We start from the raw sequence: 24,337 nt of genomic DNA on the forward strand, positions 1-24,337 counted from the left end.
TTTTACTGTGTGGCAACAAAATCCACACTTGATTCTCTCAGGCTCCTTGGTTTAGACTTCGTGTTTGCACTCCAGAAATGTGAAAAATTAGCTCAAAAAGAGAGAAAAAACATTCCTACTTCTACTTTGAGTAGAAATGCCTTCTGCCAAGTAGGTGTTTGAGTTTTCTCTTTTACAAAATTGTACCAAATCCGAAAGTCTGTCGGACCAAAGCATTTTTACAAACGAAGCGAGAACAAGACATTAGTTTGTGAAAGGATGTCATTCCGCTGATACTGATTGAGCACCTACTGCATACTGGGTGCTATTTCCGGTATCGGAGTTGCTGCAAAGAACGGAAATCCCTGCCCCGGGGAAGTGGCATTTTCCAATGCGTTCCCGAGTGCTGTGCGGGGCTGCCGGTGCTGGGACTTCCCTTCTTCACTGTGGCGGCTATCGTGCGGCCCTCCCCGATGGCCTCCCTCTCTCAGAGCTCTGATTTCAACCACCCAGCACGCTTCATCATTCGACTTTTGGAATTTAGAGATGAACATTCCATTAAAAAATGTACAGCCTTATATAGCACCTGGACCATGCAGTCAGTCGGGCCTCCGACTCCTGGTTTGGACTCGGGTCATGATCTCAGGGTCCGGGGACTGAGCCCCATTGTCAGGCTCAGCTCCCACGGGGAGTGGGGAGTCCTCCTGCGATTCTCTCTTCCTCTCCCCTCTGCCCCTTTCGCTCATGCCCCCTCGTTCTCAGTTTCCCTCTCTATAATAAATCAATCCTTGAAAATATTTTTGGGCAGCCTTGCATGTACGCCGGACACTGTGAGTTAATTATCTTTGAGAAACAGATGAGATACATCTAGTTTTCGAATCACAGTTGAGGCACACCGAAAGCAGATTTCCATATTTAAAAACTTCTCAAGTGCGTTATGATTCATCTGCGGAAGGAAGAACTTCAGTTCGAGAACCACAGCAACACAGGCACTTAGCAGAGAATTTTCGTATGTATCCCCCGAGGAAACGTTTGACTTGAAGATGCTGTTTTTCATATTCTGGTCATAGATGGGGTCCTGAAGTCATCTCCTAAATACGGACTTGCAGGGTTTTCATAATTGCCCAGATGAAGCTAAGGAGGACAGGACATTTGTATAAATGAGTTACACGGATATTTGTATAGATACACGGATATTTGTATAAATACACAGATATTTGCAGAAAGGAGAGTTAGAACCCAACTAACACGAGGGTGGGCATTTTGTGGTCTGCATTTGGAAAAAGAATCCAGTATAATGAACATATGGTGCCCTACCCTTCCAGGGGTACAACTGAGTGATTTAACAGTTCTTTCGGGGTGCACGTATCGTTCTGAATTAGCGTTTTTGTATTTTATTTTCATTCCGGTGCCGTTAACGGGCAGTGTCATGTTAGGCTCTGACGACAGTGCAGTGGTCCAACAATCCCGTGTACTACTCAGTGTTCACCATGAGTGTCGTGTCCGTCGCCTTCCCATATTTTACAACACCCCACTCCCTCCTCTGGGAACCACCGGTTCTCCAGAGTTGAGTCTGTGTCATGGTTTTGTCTCTTCTTCCCTTTGCTTCTTTCTCTTGACTTTTAAATCCCCCATCGCGTGAGTGAAATCATATGGTATTTTGTCTTTCTCTGACAACTCACAGAGCATCATACTCTATAGATCCATGGTTGGTGTTGCAAACGCCAGCATTTCCTTCTTTACTGCGGCTGAATAATATTCCATTGTGTGTAGACACCACATCTTCTTTATCCGGTCATTGACGGATGGACACTTGGGCGGCTTCCAGAATTGGGCTGTTGTAAATAACGCTGCTGCAAACGGAGGGGCGCATATGGCTTTCTGAATCCGTGTCTTGGTGTTCTTTGGGTAAATACCCAGCACTGAAATGACTGGATCATGAGGTAATTCTAATTATTTCAGGAGCCTCCATCCTGTTTTCCACAGTGGTCGCACCAGTTTGCATTCCCACCAACAGTACATGAGAGTTCCTTTTTCTCCAATCCTTGCCAACACTTGTTTCCTCTGGTTTTTATCTTAGCCATTCTGACAGGTACGAGGTGGGAGCTCACAGTTAGTTCTGATTTGTATTACCCTGATGCTGAGCCTCTTTCCATGGGTCTGTCGGCCATCTGTAGGTTTTCTTTGGAGAAATGTCTCTTCATATGTTCTGCCTATTTTTTAATTGGGCTCTTGGGGCGTGGGGTGTTCAGTTTGATAAGTTTTTAATACATTTTGGAGATTAACCCTTTATTGGATATATCATTTGTAAACATCTTCTCCCATTCAGTAGGCTGTGTTTTAGTTCCGGTGACTGATTTCCTTCGCTGTGTAGAAACCTTAATTTTGATAAAATCCCAATAATTTATTTTTTCTTTTGTTTACCTTGCCTCAGAAGTTGTATTCAGGAAAAACGCTGCTAGGGCTGAGGTCAGAGAAATTACTGCCTGTGCTCCTTGGAGGAGTTCTATGGTTTCGGGTCTTACATTTAGGTCTTTAATCCATTTTGGACTTCTATTTGTGCAGAATGTAAGAAAGTGGTCCTGTTTGTTTTGTGTGTGTCCCTGTTCAGTTCTCTCAGAACCGTCTGTTGAAGACACATCTTCCCATTGTATATTCTTGCCTCCTTTGTGAAAGAGGAATGACCATCATCGTGGGTCCATTTCTGGGTTCTCCCCATTCTGTTCCTCTCATCTTTGTGTCTGTTTTTATGGCCAGAACCATACTGTGTTGATTACTATAGCTTTCAGGGGTGACTTGATATCTGAGATTGAGATACCTCCAGTTGTGCTCAAGATGGCTTTGGCCACTCAGACTCTTTTGTGGTTCCATACAAACTTTAGGATTGTTTGTTTTAGCTCTGTGAAAAATGTTCTTTTGAGCATTATTTGGAAAACATGCTACTTTGATAGGGATTGATTTGAATGTGTATTTGCTCTGGGTACAATGGGCATTTTAATAATATGTTTAAATATTATAGGAATATTTAATATTTAATTATTTTAGTATTTAATTTAGATACACGGGAATAGCCTTCCATCTGTTTGTGTCCTCTATAGTTTTTTCTTTCTCTCTTTCTCTGTCTCCTTCTTTCTAACATTGGGTTTGACAGTAAAATCAGGAGTCACATGCTCTACCATGCTCATCCCAGCACTCCTTCAATTTCTCTCATCAGTGTTCTATAGTTTTCCAAGTACAGGTCTTTTACTTCCTTGATTAAGTTTATTCTTAGGTATTTTATTATTTTGGGTACAATTGTTCATAGGATTGTTTTCTTAATTTCTCTGCTATGGTGGTATTGGTGTATGGAAATGCAACAGATTTTAAGATATTGGTTTCATATCCTGTGATTTTACTGAACTGATCAGTTCTATTAGTTTTGGGGGGAAATTTTAGGTTTATCTATAGTATCCTGTCATCTGCAAATAGTGAAAGTTTCACTTGTTTCTTACAGTGTGGGTGCATTTTATTTCTTTTTCTTGTCTGACTGCTGTGGCTTTGACTTCCACTATCATGTTGAGTAAAAGTGATGAGAGTGGACATCCTTGTCTTATTTCTGACCTTAGGAGAAAAGCTCACAGTTTTCCACCAGCGAGTGTAGTGCTAGCTGTGTGTTTTTCATAGATGGCCTGTAATATGTTCAGGTATGTTCACTCTAAACCTACTTTGTTGGGGGTTTTTACTGTAAGCAGATGTTGTACTTTATCAGCGGCTTTTTTTACATCTCTTGAAATGATCATATGGTTTCTGTCCTTTCTCTTGTTGATGTATCATATCACACAATATGACTGACCTGCAAATACTGAACCACCCTTGCGTCCCAGGAGTAAATCCTATACGATGATGGAGAATGACTTTGTTAAGCATTATTGTTGAATTTCATTTGTTGATATTTTGCTGAGGATTTTTACATCTGTCTTCATCAGGGATATTGGTCTGTAGTTCCTTTTTTTTTTTTTTTTTTGGTAGTTTCTTTATCTGGTTTTGGTATCAGGGCAGTGCTGGCATTATACAATGAATTTGGAAGGTTTCCTCCTATCTTTTGGAATAGTATCAGAAGAATAGGTATTAACTCCTCTTCTTTAAATGTTTAGTAAAATTTGCCTGTGAAGCTGTCTGGATCTGGACTTGTGTTCGTTGGGACTTTTTTTGTTACTATTATTACTGATAACCAGTCTGTTCATATTTTCTCTTCCTTCCTGATTCAGTTTTGGGAGGTATATGTTTTGAGGGATTTATCTATTTCTTTTAGGTTGTCTAATTTGTTGGCATTTAATTTTCCATAATATTCTCTGATAATCCTCTGTAGCTGTGGATTTGGTTCCTATGACTCCTGTTTTGTATCTGACTTTGTTTGAGCCCCCCAACCCACCCCCATCTCTCTCCTGACTCTGGCTAAAGGTGTATCAGTTCTGTTGCTACTTACAGAGAACCAGCTTCTGGTTTCATTGATCTGTTGTATTTTTGGTTTCTCGTTCACTTATTTCTGCTCTGATCTTTATTACTTCATTCTTAAAACAGTTTGGGTTTTGTTTGTTCTTCTTTTAGCTTCTTCAGGTGTAACGTTGGTCAGATTTTTCTTGATTCTTGAGGTAGGCCTCTGCTGCTATAAGCTTCCCTCTTAAAACAGCTTTTAATGGATTCCAAAGATTCTGAGCCTTGTATTTTCATTTTCACATGTCTCCATGTATTTTTTTATTTTCTCTTCGATTTTGGGGTTGACCCAGTCATTATTCAGTAGCATGTTATGTGATGTACATGTATTTGTATTTTTTATAGACTTTTTCTTGTGGTTGATTTCTAGTTTCCGAGTGTTGTGGTTCGGATAGATGCATAGTAGGACTTAACCTTTTTTAATTTGTTGAGACTAATATTGTGGCATAAGAAGTGATCTGCTCTGGAGACGGTCCCATGTGCACTTGAGGAGAATGTATATTCTGCTGTTGTAGGGTGGAAAGTTCTGAGTATATCAGATCTTTCTGGTCTGATGTCTCATTCAGAGCCACTGTTTCCTTGCTGATTTCCTGCGTCGGTGATCGGTCCGTTGATGCGGTGCGGCGGTCAAGTCCCCTGCTGTTGTGTTATCATGGATTACTCCCTTTTTGCTTGTTATTAACTGCTTTTATGGAGTTGTGCGCTCCCACACGGGTGCGTAAGTATTTACACGTGTTAGATCTTGTTGGACGGCTCCCATTATGATTACGTAGTGTCCTTCCCGGTCTCCTGCGACGGTCTGTGTTTTAAAGTCTCGTCTGTCTGATTTCAGTGTTGCCACGAGGCTTTCCTGTCACTTCCATTTGCCTGATAAATGCTTTTCCATCCCGTCATGCTCAGTCTGCAGGTGTCTTTAGGTCTGAAATGAGTCTCTCTAGGCCGCATGGAGCTGGGTCTTGCTTTTTTATCCATTCCCTCCCCCTGTGTCTTTAGATCGGGGCATTTAGTCTATTTACGTTCAAAGTAACTTTTGATAGGTGTGTGCTTGTTGTCATTTAGTTACTTGTTTTACAGTTGTTTTTGTAGTTCTTTTTTCTTCTCTTGTCCTCTGCTCTACATATCACGGGCAGGGACTGGTCCCCATGGTGCTGACGGGCCAGTGCGGGGCCCCGCTGCACCTGAGCGGGTGACACCTGGTGTCGGGCAGAGCTGGAGGAGCTCCCACCCCTAGGGCACGCGCTCCCAGTCATCTGTGGGTGGGGGGAGCCCCCAGGCTGCCACGGGGGCTGCGGCCAGACAGCACGTTGGCCCTCTGCCCCTCTCCCCAAGGCATCACCTTGGGGGTGGTGCCGACACAGTGCCAGGCCCGTGGCCCCGCTCTCCGTGGGCTGGCCCAAACGGTGTGGGAGGGGGTGGGTGGCTCAGGAGCACACGGGGGCAGGACGTGTGCCGGCAGCAGGGCTCCTGAGGGCCTCCTGGCGGGGAGGCCTGCAGCCGAGGCCTGGCTCTGGGAGCCACATCTGCAGAGGAGCACTGTTGGCACAGAGTCTGTGCTGCCCACCCTCGTTTGTTCTCGGACTCATGTCCCACACATCCCTGCCAGGCCCACACATTCTGAGCTTAGGGAACAAATGTCCTTGCCGGGGACCCCCCGTGTGCTGCACGCTGCTGCTTCTCAGCTGCTGCTCTGCACGCCAGCTGTTGTGCAGTCTCTTGGCAGGGGAGGAACTCCACATCTGCGCACCGCCTCCCCACACCTCCCCCACCACCGCCCAGTTCCCCAGAGTCTCGCCCAGTGAGGGTCAAAGTTCCAGCTGTTCAGCTGCCCTGATGGAATTCTGCCCTCTGCTTTTCAGAGTGTAGACAGCCATGGGCACTGTCGTTGGCCGTGGGCAGACCTGGCACTGGTGAGGGTAGTGTATATGGCCGTGGGCGGTCTAGATGGCCGTGTGCACTGAAGATGGCCATGGGCAGGCCTCGTGCTGTGGTGGGTAGTGTAGATGGCCATGGGCACTGCAGATGGCTGTGGCGGTGTAGACTACCGTAAGCAAGCCTGGTGCTGGTGTGGGCAGTGCAGATGGCCGTGGGCAATGTAGATGGCCGTAAGCAGGCCTGGCACTGGGGCAGCCACTGTAAATGGCCATGGGCAGGCCTGGTCCTGCCGTGGGTAGTGTCGATATCTGTGGATAGTGTAGATGGCCGTGTGTAAGCTAGACTGACCGTGCGCAGTGCAGATGGCCATCAGTAGTGTACAGGGCCGTACTATGAGCAGGCCTGACACTGGTGTGGGTAATGTAGATGGCCGTGGGCAGGCCTGGCGAGGGCAGTGTAGATAACGTGGACAGTATAGATGGCCGTGGGTAGTGTTCATGACTGTGGGCAGTGCAGATGGCCGTGGGCAGGCCTGGCGAGGGCAGTGTAGATAACGTAGACAGTATAGATGGCCGTGGGTAGTGTTCATGACTGTGGGCAGTGCAGATGGCCGTGGGCAGGCCTGGCGAGGGCAGTGTAGATAACGTAGACAGTATAGATGGCTGTGGGTAGTGTTCATGACTGTGGGCAGTGCAGATGGCCGTGGGCAGGCCTGGCGCTGGCATGGGTAGTTTGGATGACTATGGGTAGTGTAGATGGTCATGGGTAGTCTAGATGGCTGTGGGCAGGCCTGGCGCTGGCAAGGGCACCAGAGTTGACCATGGGCAGTATAGGTGGCCGTGGGCACCGTAGATGGCTTTGGGCAGGCCTGGCACAGGTAAGGGTAGTGTATATGGCCATGGGCAGTGTAGTGTATATGGCCATAGGCACGTAGATGGCCGTGGGCAGGCCTGGCACTAGTGAGGGTAGTGTAGATGGCCGTAGACAATGTCACCATCCCCAGGCCTGCCCACGGCCACCTACACTGCCCACAGTCATCTAAACTACCCACGACCATCTACACTGCCCATTCCCATCTACACGGCTCATTCCACCACCAGGCCTGCCCATGGCCATCTACACTGCCCACAGCCGTCTAGAGTGCCCACGGCCATCTACACTGCTCACATTACCACCAGGCCTGACCACAGCCATGTACACTACCCATGGCATTCAACACTGAAAAAACAGTAAGTACGTGGCTGTGAGCAGGCCTGGTGCTGGCGTGCGCAGTGTACGTGGCCGTGGGTAGTGTAGATAACTGTGGACAGTGTAGATTCCCATGAGCAGGCATGGCGCTGGCGTGGGTCGTGTAGACGGCCGTGAGCACTGTAGACGGCCGTGGGCAGACCTGGAGCTGTCGTGGGTAGTGTAGATGACTGTGGGCACTCTAGATGGCTGTGGGAATGCCTGGCACTGGGATGGGCTCTGTAGATGGCCGTGGGCAGTGCAGATGACTGTGGGCAGGCCTGGCACTGGCTACAGGCAGTGGCTACTAACCACGACCATCACACTGCCCACACTACCGCCAGGCCTACCCACGGCCATGTACACGGCCCATGGCATTCAACACTGAAAAAAAGAGCAAGTACATGGCCGTGAGCAGGCCTGGCACTGGCGTGGACTCTGCATGCCATGGGCAGTGTAGATGCTCGTGGGCAGTGTAGATGCTCGTGGGCAGTGTAGATGGCCGTGGGCAGGTGTGGCACTGGCATGGGTAGTGTAGATTACCATGGGTAGTGTAAATGACTGTGGGCAGCACAGACGGCCGTGGGCAGGCCTGGAGCTGGCATGGGTAGTGTAGATGACCATGAACAGTGTAGATGGCTGTGGTAAGGCTGGGCAGTGGTGTGGGTAGTGTAGATGACCATGGGGCATGTAGATGGCCGTGGGCAGGCCTAACACTGGTGTGGGCAGCGTAGATGACATTAGCAGTGTAGATGTCCATGGGCAGTGTAGATGTCCGTGGGTATAGATAGCCGTCGGCAGGCCTGGCGATGGTGTGGGCAATTTAGATGGCCGTGGGCAGTGTAGATGGCTTTTGGCCAGCCTGGCGCTCTTGTTTTCAGTGTTGGTGGCCATGGGCAATGTGGATGACAGTGGGCAGGCCTGGCGCTAGCCTGGGTAGTGTGGAAGGTTGTGGGCAGTGCAGACGGCTGTGGGCATTGTAGATGGCCGAGGTCAGTGTGAATGGCTGGGGATAGTATGGATGGCCACGGGCAGTGTAGATGCTGTGGGCAGGCCGGGTACTGGTGTGAGCAGTGTAGATGGCCATAGATAGTTTGCTGGCTATGGGCCGTGTACATGGTCATGAGCTGGCCTGGCTGTCCACGGCCATCTACACTGCCCTCACTAGCACCAGGCCTGCCCATGGCCATCTATACTGCCCACAGCGATCTACACTACCCCCACCAGCGCCAGGCCTGCCTATGGCCATCTACAGTACCCATGGTCATCTATACTGCCCTTGCCGTCACCAGGCCTGCCCACGGCCATCTACACAGCCCACGGTCATCCCCCGGCCATCTACATTATCCACAGCCATCTACACTGCCCACAGCCATCTACGCTGCCCACAGCCAGCAACACTGCCCACAGCCACCAACACTGCCTACAGTCATCTACACTGCCCACAGCCACCAACACTGCCCACAGTCATCTACACTGCCCACAGCCACCAACACTGCCCATGGCCATCAACACTGCCCACAGTCATCTACACTGCCCACAGCCACCAACACTGCCCACAGCCACCAACACTGCCCACGGCCACCAACACTGCCCACGGCCATCAACACTGCCCACAGCCACCAACACTGCCCACAGCCACCAACACTGCCTACAGTCATCAACACTGCCCACAGCCACCAACACTGCCCATGGCCATCAACACTGCCCACAGTCATCTACACTGCCCACAGCCACCAACACTGCCCACAGCCACCAACACTGCCTACAGTCATCTACACTGCCCACAGCCACCAACACTGCCCACAGTCATCTACACTGCCCAAAGCCACCAACACTGCCCATGGCCATCAACACTGCCCACAGTCATCTACACTGCCCACAGCCACCAACACTGCCCACAGCCACCAACACTGCCCACAGTCATCTACAATGCCCACAGCCACCAACACTGCCCACGGCCACCAACACTGCCCACAGTCATCTACACTGCCCACAGCCACCAACACTGCCCACAGCCACCAACACTGCCCACAGCCACCAACACTGCCCACAGTCATCTACACTGCCCACAGCCACCAACACTGCCCACAGTCATCTACACTGCCCACAGCCACCAACACTGCCCATGGCCATCAACACTGCCCACAGTCATCTACAATGCTGTTGCAATCACCAGGCCTGCCCACGGCCATCTACACTGCCCAGTCATCTACACTGCCCATGGCCATCCAAGCTATCCACATCCATTGACACTACCCACACCAATGCCAAGTCTGCCCACAGCCATCTATGCTATCCATGCCAGCGCCAGGTCTGCCCAAGGCCATCTACACTCTACATTCCCCCATGGCCATCTACACTACCCACACCACTGCCTGGCCTACCACGGCCATCTACACTGCCCACAGTCATCTATACTACCCACAGTTATCTACACTGCCCATGGCCATCTACACTACCCACACCACTGCCTGGCCTACCACGGCCATCTACACTGCTCACAGTCATCTATACTACCCACAGTTATCTACACTACCCATGGCCATCTACACTACCCACACCACTGCCCAGCCTACCACGGCCATCTACACTGCCCACAGTCATCTATACTACCCACAGTTATCTACACTGCCCATGGCCATCTACACTACCCACACCACTGCCTGGCCTACCACGGCCATCTACACTGCCCACAGTCATCTATACTACCCACAGTTATCTACACTGCCCATGGCCATCTACACTACCCACACCACTGCCCGGCCTACCACGGCCATCTACACTGCCCACAGTCATCTATACTACCCACAGTTATCTACACTGCCCACAGTCATCTATACTACCCACAGTTATCTACACTGCCCACAGTCATCTATACTACCCACAGTTATCTACACTGCCCATGGCCATCTACACTACCCATGCCAGGGCCAGGCCTCCCCACAGCCATCTACACTGCCCGCTGTCCTATACACTGCCCACAGCCCTCTGCACTGCCCACAGCCATCTACACTGCTTAAGGCCGTCTACACTAATCACAGCAGAGCCACGCTTGCTCAAAGCAATCTACACTGCCCACAGCCATCTACACGACCCACACCAGCACCAGACCTGCCCCTGGCCATCTAGAGTACTCACAGCCATCTAGACTGCCCACAGCCATATACACTCCCCACGCCAGTCCTGGGCCTGCTCACGACCATGTACACCGCTCATGACCATGTACATTGCCCACAGTCATGTAAACTGTCCATGGTCATCTAGACTGCCCAAGGCCATCTGCACTGCCCACGACCATCTAGACAGTCCATGGTATCTACTCTGCCCACGGCCATCTACACTACCCACACCAGCGCCAGGCCTGCCCACGGCCATCTACAGTACCCACGGCCATCTAGACTGCCCATGGCCATCGACACTATGCACACCAGTGCTAGGCCCACTCAGGACCATGTACCTGCCTATAGCCATGTATATTACACATGGTCATCTAAACTATCCATGGCCATCTAGGCTGCCCACAGTCATCTAGACTTCCCAAGGTCATCTAGACTGCCCACGGTATCTACACTGACCATGGCCATCTACACTATATAGGCTGGTGCCAGGGCTGCCCACAACCATCTACACTGCCCATGGCAGCACCGGGCCTGCCCACGGCCATCTCCACGGCCCATGGCCATCTGCAATACCCACGGCCATCTACACTGACCAAGCAGTACCAGGCCTTCCCATGGCCAATTACACTGCCCACAGTCATCTACACTGCTTACGCCAGCGCCAGGCCTGCCCATGCTGTCTATAATGCCCACAGTCATCTACACTACCCATGCTAGTGCCAGGCCTGCCCACAGCCGTCTACACTGCCCACGGCTATGTACAGAGACCATGCCAGTGCCAGGCCTTCCAATGGCCATCTATGCTGCCCATGGTCATGTTCACTACCCATGCCAGCTCCAGGCCTGCCCCTGGCCATCTACACTGCCCTCACCAGTCCCAGTTCTGCCCACGGTCATGTACACTGCCATTACCAGGCCTGCCCACAACAATCTAGACTCCCCACGATATCCACGCTGCGCACAATCATCTATACTGCCCATGGCCATCTACACTACCCACACCAGCGCCAGGCCTGCCCACAGCCGTCTACACTGCCCACGGCTGTCTATCCTACCCATGCCAGCACCAACCTGTCCATGGCCATCTTCACTGCCCACAATCATCTACACAATCCACAGCCATCTACACTGCTTACGGCCATCGACACTACCCATGCCAGCACCAGGCCTACTCATGGACATGTACACTGCCATGGCCATCTACACTGCCCACACGGATGCCAGGCCTGCCCAGGGCCATCGACACTGCCCACACCAGCGCCAGTTCTGCTCATGGGCATCTACACTGTCCACAGCCATGAACACTGCCCACGACCATGTACACCGCCCACGGCCATCTACACTGCCTTCCGCCATCTATACTGTCCACCACTATTTACACCGCCCATGGACATCTAAACTTCCCACGGACATCTGCACTGGCCACAGCTTTACAGACGACCCAGGACCACCCGCACTACCAGGAACGTGTATAGACTGGCCCGCGCCCACCAGCAGGCCTGATCCGTGTCACCCTTGAGAGCTCGATCTCCGAGTAACACTGCAGCCACTGTCGGCACAGTTGTACGTCTTGGCTGTGCACCGGCCCCTCCTCTCTGTACTGATCCGTGTGAACCCACACACCCTCTCTAGCCTCAGGTGGACCGTACGCACCTGCCTTGTTCACTGTTTCCCTCGCCCGTCGGTGCCTAAGGTCCCGAGAGCAGCTGTTTCGGAGTGGTTGGTCCATTCTGTGCCCCGACCAGCAGCACTGCAACGGAAGCAGAGGCAGTCACTCGCCGACCTCACGCTTGTGTAGAACGTCCCGTTCTTTCCCTCAAAAAAGCCCCGCAACCTGCTGCATGCCTCGCACAGCATCTGGTCGGGGGTTCCCCTTCGAAGCAAACACCCAGGGCACCTGCTTGACCCCTGCTTAGCCTTTGAGGCCTAAGGTCTCTTCTCATTCCAAAGTGCTCAAACCGGCTTCCCCTGGGGTCCTCCAGTGCCATTGAGCGTTTTCCCCTCAGCAAAGCCCCATCCAGCACTTGGGCACCGGGATGAGGCGCTGGTTGGTGGCAGAGGCACCCGTTCCCACCCTCGGGCCCACGGGTGGGCGACTGACCCGACACAGGCCAGACCTCCCTCCCCACACTGGGCGAGGGGCTCGTCGTGGCTTTGTCCTTTCCCTGAGCGATGGCCCAGAGTCCAGCACTGGGCAGAGAACACGCTGCTCAGCCCAGGCAGGACGGGCTTGCGGGCTCTGTGCTCTCACGGGCACCCTGAGCGGCTCAGGGTTTGGGGGACCACATGCAAGGAGTACACGGGGAGCTGCTGTCCCGGGCCGCGGGCTGCGGGAACGGTCATGCGCACTGGGGACCGCATCGCGACCCTCGGGGCTCCCGCTGCGAGGAGGTGCTGTTCAGGTGGCCCGGGTTGCACGGGCCCTCGGCTTTCCCGGAAGGGTCGGAGCCGCACCTGTGCTGACGGTTCCCCGCTGCAGGAATGAGGCCTCCTGGGCCGAGGGCCGCCCTCTCGCGTGGGGGTGCGCTCGGTCCACAAACCAGGGCGAGGTCCCCCTCCGCACCTCGTGGCCATGCTGCCGGGCCTGTCCTGTACTTTCTGGCCTCTTCCCTGGGTTTCTCCTGGACTCTCCTCTCGGCGACAGTCCAGGTTCTGCAGACCGGCTCCCTGCCTTGTCCCGTGTGCGCTTTCGGACGCCTGCAGCACATGCGCGCGCCCCTCCCGCTGCGCCCCAGTCTGGGAGCCGCGGCCGATGGGGACCATGGCCGCAGCCTGTGTTCCTCTGACCTTGCAGATCCCGGCGTCAGTCGCTACCATGTGCAGTGGCTCCCAGAGGCCTGTGCCCAGAACCGGAGCAGCGCGGCCGAGGCCTCCTCCGACATCACCCAGGTGAGAGGCGTCACGCGGTTCGCGCGTGTCTGGCTCCCTGGGGTCTGGGTAGCAGCTGTGCAGAGAGATGGGTGAAGGGCGCTCCCCCCCGGCCCCCGAGAGCTCGTTGTCCCCCGGTGGCTGCCGACTAGTAACGAGGGACACGGGCCACACAAAGGTGCTCTCGTGCTCCGTCCTTGCTCACAACCTCCCTGGGGACTCGAGCCCATCGGCTCAGGGCAGCTCACAGAACACAGGGTTAAAGACGCGCTTCCTCGGGACTCCGGGGTCAGAGGGGACCTGGTTCCAGGTTGTTATGCGTCTGCCTTTTGTTGGAAAAAAGCTTTGCTTTGATTTCTGGATCTTGGCGGCACGATGTAAGGGGTTACTGTCCCCGTCAACTTCTGACGACCATTCGGCGCCTTGCTTTGCCGCGACCCTGCCCAGCACCCCGTCGCTCAGTGCGCAGAGCTGTTGTCTGCGCCCCAGACGGAGCCCCGACGCTTTCCCGACTTAATTTGGAAAGAACGTCAACGCCCTGGGGACCGTCACCAGATCAGTGTTACCGCACGAGCTCTTCCAAACACGGGGGCGACGCATGAATTCGAGAGGAGCTTCGAGCACTCAGCGGAGAGTGCCAGGAGGGTGTCGGTGCAGGGACCCAGCGGCGGGCGTGGGACGCAGCAGCGCGGTTCACAACACCCACAGGCAGCGCCAGCCATCGGAGGGGCTGATACCCGATCGACAAGGGGAACAGTTTTCTTCTGAATATTTTCTGAAGCACCAAGTACAGTATGTTCAGAATCCAATCGGATCACATGACTTTAAGATAAAGTGAGATAACACAAGTCAGTGGATCTGCAGAAATATAGATTTTTACCAGATTTGACTTGTCCCAAAGCACGCCCGTGGTAGGCTGCTTCCAAAGTTTGGGGCCTGGGGTAACAGAGACAGAATGGCATCGGTCCAAGGGAAGCCTACTCGGACCGCAGGGAGGCAGGCGAAGCAGGGTCTGTTCCTGTTCTTGTGCGCACCGGCGAGGCTTTCCCTAGTGTTCCCGGTGCGCCTTGCCGTGGTCGGGGATCTGCCTTGTTCCCTGGGTGCAGCCAACCTTGACTTCTCCCCTCCGCAAACCCCAAAGGGAAGACGGACCTGGACCTGGACGTGTGTCCCAGAGAAGTGGGCATCACGCTGCCGCCTGCTAGACGCTGCCGCTGGCCTCCGCCGTCTGTAAACAGCTTGTAGGCGCCTGGTTTGCAGTTAGGAGGGGGCGGCCGGGAGTCCACCTCGTGCTCTCGAGGTCTGCCTCCCACGCCCGCTGGAAGCGATCCGAAAGAGCTGCCCAGCGCTGACCTTGGCGGGTCGGGACTGCAGCGTGTTCCCAGGGAGGGTGCGATCCCACTCCCGCAGGAAAGCATTTCTGTCCCCCACGACGCCGCAGGCCTGCGAGGCTCCCTGCTACTCTGCAGGTGCGCGGGGCCCTGAATTCCGGGGTGCGCACTGCCCCGCGATCAGGGCCAGCCCCTCCCCTCCCCCGCCGTGCGCACCCCACTCCGTGCGCACCCCGGGGCTCCTGGACTCGGGACTCCGCGAGGGGCGGAGTGGGCGGAGCCTCGGCTTGTCCCGCCCTCCCCGTGTGTGCGCCCGCCTGGCCCACGCGGCTCTCGCGGGGCCGGTCCTGCACGCCCGGACAGGGGTCGCGTCTGCGTCTTTCCCTCGAGGGCATCGGGCTCGGATCCGGCGGCGGCGCAGACCGGAGAGGCAGCGCGGGCCCACGTGCCGGGCACGGAGCTGCGCTCACGACGGCCCCACACCCAGGCCCGCCCCTTAGTGCGCGGTGCGGCTCTGCGGTCGGCGGGCGCAGCAGGACGGCCCGAGGCCGGAACAGCAGCCCGCAACGGGGCAGGAAGGTGCAGACGGACAGAGGAGCCCTGACCCGAGTCCCAGAGAAGCCCGAGTTCCCCGTTCCGTCCTGTTCCAACCACGGACACTGGTGCTTGCGGTTGCGTCAGGCCTGCTCGGAAGGCGCCGCGGTCCTGCCCAAGTCCAGGGGTGTCTTCCATGCCCGAGGTGGAGGGGGCGGTGGGCCTTCGTCCCAACGGGGACCCGGCCGCTTCTCTGCTGTGTGTAAAAGCCACATCGCGCACGCTGCGTGCAGAGGACGTCGCCCTTGTCGCTCTAGGGTTTCAGCTCCTGCCGGGCGTGTGTCCCTAACGAGACTTCTTGCAGCATCTTCTCTTTCTCCTGCTCTTAGGACAATTACATCATTCTTCAAGATCTGTCGTTCTCCTGCAAATACAAGGTGACCGTGCAGCCCACGCGACCCGCCGGCCGCCTGAAGGCAGAGACGGTGTTCTTTACCACGCCGCCCTGCTCCGCCCTGAAGGGGAAGAGCCACAAGCCCGTTAGCTGCCCCGGAGAGCCAGGTGCGTCTCTCGCCCCCCTCAGCTGCCCCGGAGACCCGGTGCGTCTCTTTCTGTCCCTTCCCTGCCCCCCATGTTAGCTGCCCAGAGACCCAGATACACCCCCTCCCCGCCAGTACCTGCCCCGGAGAGCCAGACGCGTCTCCTGCCCCCCACTCAGCTGCCCCGGACAGCCGGCGCGTCTCCCCCCAGCTTCCAGGCGCGCTCTAGGATGCTGGCGGCACTCAGAACACTTTCGCGAACCGGTTCTGCGGGCCGGACCCGCCGAAAGCTGCCGTCTTCCGGATGGCCGTCCGGTGGCCCCATTCAGGCGCGGATGTGCTCACAGCTAGACACGTCATGGTTCCGTTGTCCCAGGCCTGGGACGAGGTCCCACACTCGCGGCCCTGCCCGCTGGGAACGAAGGAAAGTTTCCCGTACCGCGGGCTTCGGCGACACCGCACTATTCCGTTTCTCTCCCGGCCCCTTGCCGCACCAGCTGCCTTTACGCCCTGTGCCCGGCCACGCACCAAACCCCGAGTCTGCGCACATCCCTCCCGGCAGCCGCACCGCTCCCTGGCGGCCCCCTGAGCTCCCCCGAGCGACGCGGCACGACGTCCCATCATCACTTCACTGTCTGCCCTTGTCGCCGTGGTCACCTCCGCTCTCGGAGCGGCAGCCGGGCCACACCACACGGCAGAATTCCCTCGTCCGCCCCCAAAGCAGGGCTCAGGAAAGACTTCCCAAAGCTCCAGCACGCAGCTGCAGGGAAAGAGCGACTCTGACTCACAGACCGTCCCCGGAGGGCAAAAAAGCTGGTTTCCAGAAGCCGTGCGTGGAGGCCCAGCTCAGCCTGCCTGTGCCTCCTTTTGGGTTCGCCGCCCGCAGGGCCCGCGGTGTGTGCAGATGGGCCCTGTTGTCCGTGTCCGTCCGGCAGCCTCACGCGGGCCCCCTCTCCCCCTCTCCCCAGGTCACGTGACGGCCAAAGTGCTCGCCAAGCCCGAAAACCTCTCTGCCTCCTTCGTCGTCCAGGACGCCAACATCACGGCCCACTTCTCCTGGAAGATGGCCAAGGCCAACCTCTACCAGCCCATGACCGGCTTCCAAGTGACCTGGGCCGAGGTCACGACCGAGAGCAGACAGAACAGCTTACCCAACAGCATCATCTCCCGCTCGCAGATCCTGCCTTCGGTAGGTGCCCGCTCTGCTCCCCGTGTCGCCGCCGGCCCCGTCCTGCCGGCCGCCCGCGGGGTCCTGCCGCCAGGCCGCCTGCCGGCCACCGAGCCTCCCTGCCGCGCCTTCCCCCGCGGGCCGGAGGAGGGTGCTGGAGGGGGTCAGGACAAGGGGCCGCCGGGAGCAGGGCCAGCCGTCCGGTCCGTGAGCCCTGAGCCTCGGCAGCCCCGGCCTGGGTCGTAGGCAAGTGACTGAACAGTCTGTGAACCCATGTCGCTGCGGTCCGAGCGGACGTGCGCTGTTTGAAGTGTTAAACGGGGGGGAAACCAGCTAGAGGAAGCCTGTTGTTTCTCCCCCTTTCCCGGTTCACATTTGGCTCGAGCCCATAAAGCGCTGGCCTGTCTTCCAGGCCACTTAATTCCTTGGCTTGGGAAAAAAAACCCATGTGTGGGCTTTCACTCCCTCCAAAAATGCCCTTAGGATATCCAACTCTGGCTCCCAAAAGAAAGAAAGAAAAAACCTTAAGTCCGGAAGGAAAAATTCCTTGGAATTAGAAAGTAGTTATTCTATGAATGTATTAGGTTTTATTGAATTTTGAGAAGAATGTGTTGGCATAAAAATAAACATTTTCAGTCATGGGCACTGTGTGTTGAGGGAAACCGTTGGCTCGTTCCCTGAAATTTGGATTATCAGGAATTCACACCACAAGACGGGCAGAAGACCACTTTCAACCATGGGAAAGTCTTACGTTAAGGAGGAAAAAATGAAATCCCAAGGGCGAGCCTGAGAACCGGCCCCTCCCCACGGCCCTTCCCGGCCAAGCGTGGGGCTGCCCAGCCCGGGGCGTGGGGGGGAGACGCGGCAGACGGCTCCACGGGCACGGGGGGCAGCAGACGCAACGGCCACCCGTGCCTGTGCTCACCCTGCCACTCTCCTCTCTGGGCACTCCCCCCTGCCGCTCTACCCTCCCCCCGCTCCCCCCTGCCCCTGTCCGTGCCTCCCCTCTGTCCCTCTCCGCACCCCCACGCCTGCCCTTGTCCCTGGGCTCACACGTGCCCTTCTCTGCACAGCCACCCCCGCCCCCTCCGAGCGCCCACCTCTGCCCTTCTCTGCGCGCTCACGCCCGCCCCTCTCCACGCACGCACCCCTGCCTGCTCTCCGCCGGGGAGGAGCCGCTCAGAGGACGCGTGTCCCCGTGCCTGTTCTGGAACGGTCTCACTGACGAGCGTCTCGTTTCGTGTGGCTCCCAGGACCATTACGTCCTCGCGGTGCCCAACCTGAGACCGTCCACGCTGTACCGACTGGAAGTGCAGGTGCTGACCGCGGGAGGCGAAGGCCCGGCCACCATCAAAACCTTCTGGACGCCTGACCTCACGCCGCCCTCCGCGCACAGTGAGTGGGGGACACGCACGGGCCACGGTCTGCAGGAGACACTAAGCTTGGCGCCGGTCCCCGGGCTCCGGGTTCTCCGGACCCGGAACCGTCTCCCACGAGTGTCTGCGGGCCGGACGCCGTCGCACGGTGCTGGCGCGGGTGTGCGGCTGCGGCTTCTGCGCTCGCTCCCGGCCCGCCGCGCTTTCCTCCTGGGGCCTGCCCTGGTCTCCACACGTCACGCTTCTTCCCTGTCACCCCGTGAGTACGTCCAGGGGAAGAACGTCTGTCACCCTCTGTGATCCGGGAATATTTTTCAAATTTAACATTTAAAATTTAAATTTTTAAATTTTAAAAAATGAAGATTTTCCAATCTGGCGGTCTAGGAAGTGAATCTGGGGAGGACGACGGTAGTACACAGGTCTGCCGTGACACACCCCGTGAGCTTGCTTCACCGTACGACCCACATGGATCCGAGTCGGCTCCGGGTTAAGGAGAAAACTGTCACCCACTGTTTCGAGACAGTGAGGCTCTTGCCGACTTTTCAATCACGTGCGTCATCGTCCCCAGCTGCACATAAAAGCGGGGCCCAAAGGTCTGTGTGTTGGGAAGAGAACGGAGATGCACTCCTGCCTCTGCCTTTAGGACCGCAGAAGCACGAGTGCGTCCGTCACTGGGCACACCTGCGGGGACGCGGACCGCGCTGAGGACGGGCGAGCAGAGCGGCCCTGCCCTGTGCCGTCGGGCCGTGCTGGCCCACGGCTCCTCCTCCGACACTGGGTCTCGGACGGAAGCGGTGACGTGTTTCTGTCCTGAGGACCGGGAAGGACCGGGCTGGCTTCTGAACGGAGACGCAGGAAGCGGGCTTGTCCCCTTCCTCCCGGGATCTTACGGACATCGGGGCGGAAGGCAGGAGGGAAGGGGCGGCAGGGGCGTCCGGGTCCGAGCAGGAGAGACGCGGCTGCAGGCGGGAGCTCTCTGGGGGTCGGACGCTGTCCCCGCCAGCCCCTGCTTCCCGTAGCGCACCATGACTGACCCGCGTGTCCTGTCCCCCCTCCAGGACCCCATCTGAGAGCTCGGCATCCCCACCACCACCCGCCTTCTCCAGAAAGACACTAAACGGTTCCAACAGCGTCTGAGAATCACGGAACGAGCCGGCGGGTGGAGCTGCGCGGCGTCGACGCACGGCTGCAAGGGCCGCGGGCGCCCCGCATGACCTCCCTCTCCCGTGTGACCTTGTGCCCTGGCTCCCTCTGCCCATCTCTACGCAGGTGGAAAGGAGTGACGCACGGCCACCGGTGGGGGTGGACACCGCTTCCCGGCATGGAGGAAATCACGAGGCCCCCACGCAGGACATCCCCGCACCCCCATCGGCGCACACACCGTCGGGATCTCCACGGGACGGCCGCACAGCGAGAGCTCCCGGACCCGGAGCCGCGCGTGCCCGGAACACATCCGTGTAACACACATGCAGGGCACACTCGTACCGAGCGTGACGTCCATCAATAAAACGTTTTTAAAAGTTCAATGATTGCTTTGATTTGCAAAATCACGTAAGGGGAGGCCGTCTGCAAGCCCGACGTAGTCACAGCGCTTCTCCGACGATTCGAACCGCGGGACTTCCTCCCAACCTCCAGTACACAGCGGTCAGTTCCGGCCACCACCGGCCACACCCGCAGCCCAGGCCCCGTTCGCACCGAGCCAAACGAGCGGCGCGTGTGCGACCCGTGTCTCACGAGGGGCTCCCGGAGCAGGCCGCGTCCAGCGAGTTCGCCGCTGTCCGTCGGCCGTGGAGCAATCAGAATCCTTTCCTGGGGATGTGTTTTCCTGCTTCCTCCTAGAACAGGACAGGCCTCCCGGACACATTTTCTTAGTTCCAATTTCCCTTCCCTCCGCGCAGAAAGGAGCTGCCGCGCTCCTTTGTTTCACCGCGTCGTGCATCTCAAGATGTACGAAAGCTCCCGCTTCAAGAGAGCATCCCAGCTGTGGAGTGTCGTGCGCTCTTTCCCCAGATTCGCCTTGCCTTCATCCCAGGAAGCGAAGCGAACGCTGGGACATTCTCGGTAACGTGGGACAGGGCCGGTCGGGGAGAGGAGAGCGCTTCACCTGCCTTTATTCTTCCGAATCCGTCCCGTGGCGCCACCTGGCTCCAAACCAGCCTTCCCAGCGCGGGTCAGCGAGCACTGGCGCAGCCTTCGACCCCGAAACGCTGAGTCTCATCCAGGCTCTCCTTGAGGGAACGTCCGCACATGCCATGTGGAATTCGCAACCATCTGTGTGTGTGTGTGTGTGTGTGTGTGCGCGTGCAAGCGTGCACAGACACACACACACACACCTTCACTGTGACAGCTCCCTGTGGTGCAGACAGACCCGGTTCTCGTAACCAGGAGGGTCCCGTGGGGCCGGTGTCTGCCGCCGGCGCTCACTCCGGGAGGAAAGTGCAGCGTAGCCACCTCCCGGCGTCTTGCAGGAAGGGCTTCCTCCTCCCTCTGCGCATGCCCGTGGCCGGGGAGAGCTCTCGGGCCGCGCTCCTGGGCTGTGCGCCTGGCACCGGGTACTTGTGGGCTTCTGGAAGCGCGTGGACGCAGGGACGGCTCAGAACTCCTCCACCCGTGAGTTCTGAAGGCAAACGTGCTAGAAAACCGAGACGGAGTGTTTTTATGATCAGAAGGATGCGAATGTTTGGGAAACGCGGTCTGTCCGCATGGACATGTGGAAACAGAGTAGAAACGGTCTGCTGTGCAGCCAAGACTTCCGGCAAGGACGCACGCGGTGTTCTGCAGCTCCGCACCAGGGACGCCCGTGGGAAAGGTCCGCCCGAAGGTGCCCGGGCTTCCCGGTGCTCCAGCTCGGCTCCTGACGCAGCCAGGACGGGCCGCACGACGTGCCCCGAAGTCGCCTGCTTCCCCACGGAACGAACAGGAGCACCGCTTGTTTCCAACCGCCTGAGCAGGAACCAGCCGCACAGGGACCTTCACGGAAGCCAGGACTCAGCCAGTGCCAGGAGCCGCATCTGAATGTCCAGTTCTCAAATTTTCACCAACAAAGACATCGAATATTGGCCACAAGGTTATCTTTACCCTGAACTTGTCATGAACAAATCCAGTATTTGTGTCCCCAAATGTTTGTGCCATTGTATCGTTCAAAACGCAGGAGTGTACACAGAGATATGAAATATTATTGTTCTGTAAGCTTGAGTTTATGAAGTTTCGTTATCTGTCTCTTGGGCAATAGACAATGAGAAAATACATTTTCAGTCTGGAAGATTCTAAAGCTTAGAGCCTTCTTTAAACTTGAAAGCCTCTCCTGTGAGCATCGGACTTTGCGATAACAAAATTTTAATTTTTCACATTATTGGAAAAAAATATTAATTAGATGATCAAGGACACAGGAGTTTATGAATTCCAGTGACCTTCAATAATATGCACGTTGGCCATGATATAATTACATTTTTTTCTTTGATTTTAAAAATTTGAGCGCCCTAACGAAAAGAATACACACTATGCGTTGTTTTCTCTAAACACTGTTCGTGGCCCGTCTCCAATACGTCTTATGAAAACGAAACGCGTCTCTCTCATAGGAGAAAAAATACATTCGGGGAGAATACTTAGTCTTAACAATTGAGCCCATTGAGAATGCCACGTGCTGAGATCCCAGGGGTTAAGTCCATACTCACCACAGTTCCTCCCTGTCTGCCTGCCGCCCGCGGTCTCTCTGGGGAAGGGACCCGCTCCCTGCCCTTCCAGCAGGGGCTCCGCACGTGCCTCTTACGGGAGCGTGTGCCCTTTCGAGTCCTTCGTGGTGTCACTGGGTCATATTAGAGACGGTGGAAGACGATTAAGCAAAGTTCAAGTGTAAAGACGCGTCCATAATGCTGGGAACCTAGATGAACCTGTAAGTGTGCAGAAAAGTCTGTGTCCAGGGCACCATGAGCCCCGTAGAGCACCGAGTGGTGGCCCTGGACTCACCCACCATGTGCCGAGAGCACCCTCCCGTGTTGCGACAATCCACCATTCATACGCTGCCCACGCGCCCCTGGGGGTGAGGTCCCCCGTCCCCGCTGAGAATCCGTGCACCAGAGACGGGGTGCAATTTACTAAACTCGGGAGAACCTGCCTTGTCTGCAGGACCCAGGAGCCCAGGAGTCTGTCCCGGGAGCCAGGCTGGGAACTGGACTGCAAAGCCCTGAATTATGTCTCTGAACCATGTCCCTGAAAAACCTAATGGGTAGACCGAGTGCGCACGTGTCTGTCTGTCACCCGAGCATAGATATTTAATCCATCCTATCGGTCGGCATCTCTAACGATAATGACTTATTTATTTAATGCCCTTTCCTACGCCGTGGGCCATGGATTGACTAACGACTCATTCCCATGATTGCAAATAGTTCTGCCTCGTTACACAAACTCTCACGCTGTCGCCAGCACACGAAGCCTAAATACGTGTTGCATGTACTTACAGTTCACTTAAAGTAATAGCTGCGTGACGACGCTGATGCTTACCTACGGTTGTGCATGGCCGGACTCCGTGTCTCCCCTGTCCTGAGTCTTGTAGCAAGTTACACCATTTACAGAGTGATTAACCGAGGTCTGTCTGTAACGGACCGCTACTTCCTTCGTTAACGATGCTGTCGCGTATGGCTGACGCAGCAGCTACCTTCTCATCCCCATGGCCTGGAGAGACCTCGTCTCTTCTATTGGTCATGTCAAGTCAATATTTATTTATCGCTGTAATAAAAAAAAAAAAAAGTCCGATTTTTGTGTGTGTCTGTCGTGCTATTCAGAGAGAAGTAATCTTGTAAAAAATTTTGTAAAAACGGAAAAGTATTGTACATAGTCTGCTACCCTGTGACTCATTGTTTTCACGTGAGGGTTTTCTGTACATACTGATTCAGTAATAAAGGATCCTTAAACCCGCCCAGTGGACTGGACTCATTTCTTTATGGAAAAAAAAAAAAGAAAAGAAAAGACTTTTACTTTCCACATTTGCCCTGCATTCCCAGGGAGACTCAACAAGTTGGTAGGAACGGATGGTGGGGGTGGTGCGTGCCTTCCTCGCGAACGTGCGTGCGCCCTGAGAATCACCGCGGGGGCGACCTTCCATCTGATTCACCGAGGGCTGGTATTGCTGATGGCTTCCGTGGGGTTTTTAAAAAGATTGGTCTGAGAGAATGTGCCCGCTCGGGCAGGAGTCGGGGTAGGGCTAGAGGGAGACAGAATCAAGCCAACTCCCTGCAGAGCCCGACGTGGGGCTCCATCTCACGACCCTGAGGTCACGACCCGAGCAGAAACCACCCGTCAGATGCTTAGCAGACGGAGCCCCCCAGCCCACTCCCCCCCCAGGAGTTCCTGCTTTGCCGCTGGGGCATCAGCGAGGAATGAGCCGGACGCCACCCCAGAAACCTGAGGAGCCCCAGGGGGTGACCCCGGGGAGGTGGGACCTGCTCTCCCCTGCACAGTCCCCCACATGATTGTACATTTCCGAGAGCCACGTCTCCGGTTCCGCCGGGCACCTGGTCCCGTTCCGGGGGGCACCTGCCCGCAGAGGGAAAGCCCCTGTTGCAATGGTTCTCATCCTACAAGGCGGACACGGGACCGGCAGACGCAGCGACCGGACAACAGAAGGTGGTAAGTGGAGACCGTGAGATGCGGGGAGCCAGGGCCGCGAGCCACGGTCAGAGGGTGCGGGCGGGCCCCACGCAGGGTCACACACGTGCTCACGCTTCCCCGTGGCAGCCTCATCACACCTATCCTCACCGGCACGCGGGCCTGTTTGCGCCACGTGAATCCATGTGATTCATCACATCAACAAAATAAAGTGTAAAAACCATATGGTCATTTCAATAGATGC

At 55.8% G+C, this 24,337-nt stretch overlaps 1 protein-coding gene and 1 long non-coding RNA gene across 2 annotated transcripts in view; one reads left to right on the plus strand and one right to left on the minus strand.

Annotated features, from left to right (window-relative positions):
• The window catches only part of ANOS1 (anosmin 1), a 175,514-nt gene extending 152,110 nt beyond the window's left edge, over positions 1–23,404 (plus strand). The window contains exons 10-14 of the mRNA XM_082717179.1: positions 13,468–13,562; positions 15,796–15,967; positions 16,914–17,134; positions 18,367–18,508; positions 19,548–23,404. Coding sequence (XP_082573305.1) covers positions 13,468–13,562; positions 15,796–15,967; positions 16,914–17,134; positions 18,367–18,508; positions 19,548–19,606 — 689 coding nt within the window. The 3' untranslated portion in view covers positions 19,607–23,404. The remainder of the gene's footprint in view (positions 1–13,467; positions 13,563–15,795; positions 15,968–16,913; positions 17,135–18,366; positions 18,509–19,547) is intronic.
• The window catches only part of LOC309856269, a 427,099-nt gene that overhangs the window by 5,011 nt on the left and 397,751 nt on the right, over positions 1–24,337 (minus strand). Inside the window, exon 5 of the long non-coding RNA XR_014307123.1 lies at positions 12,327–12,423. This is a non-coding gene — a long non-coding RNA (uncharacterized lncRNA). The remainder of the gene's footprint in view (positions 1–12,326; positions 12,424–24,337) is intronic.

This window comes from Mustela nivalis (assembly GCF_964662115.1).
Source record: "Mustela nivalis genome assembly, chromosome: X".
NCBI lineage: Eukaryota > Metazoa > Chordata > Mammalia > Carnivora > Mustelidae > Mustela > Mustela nivalis.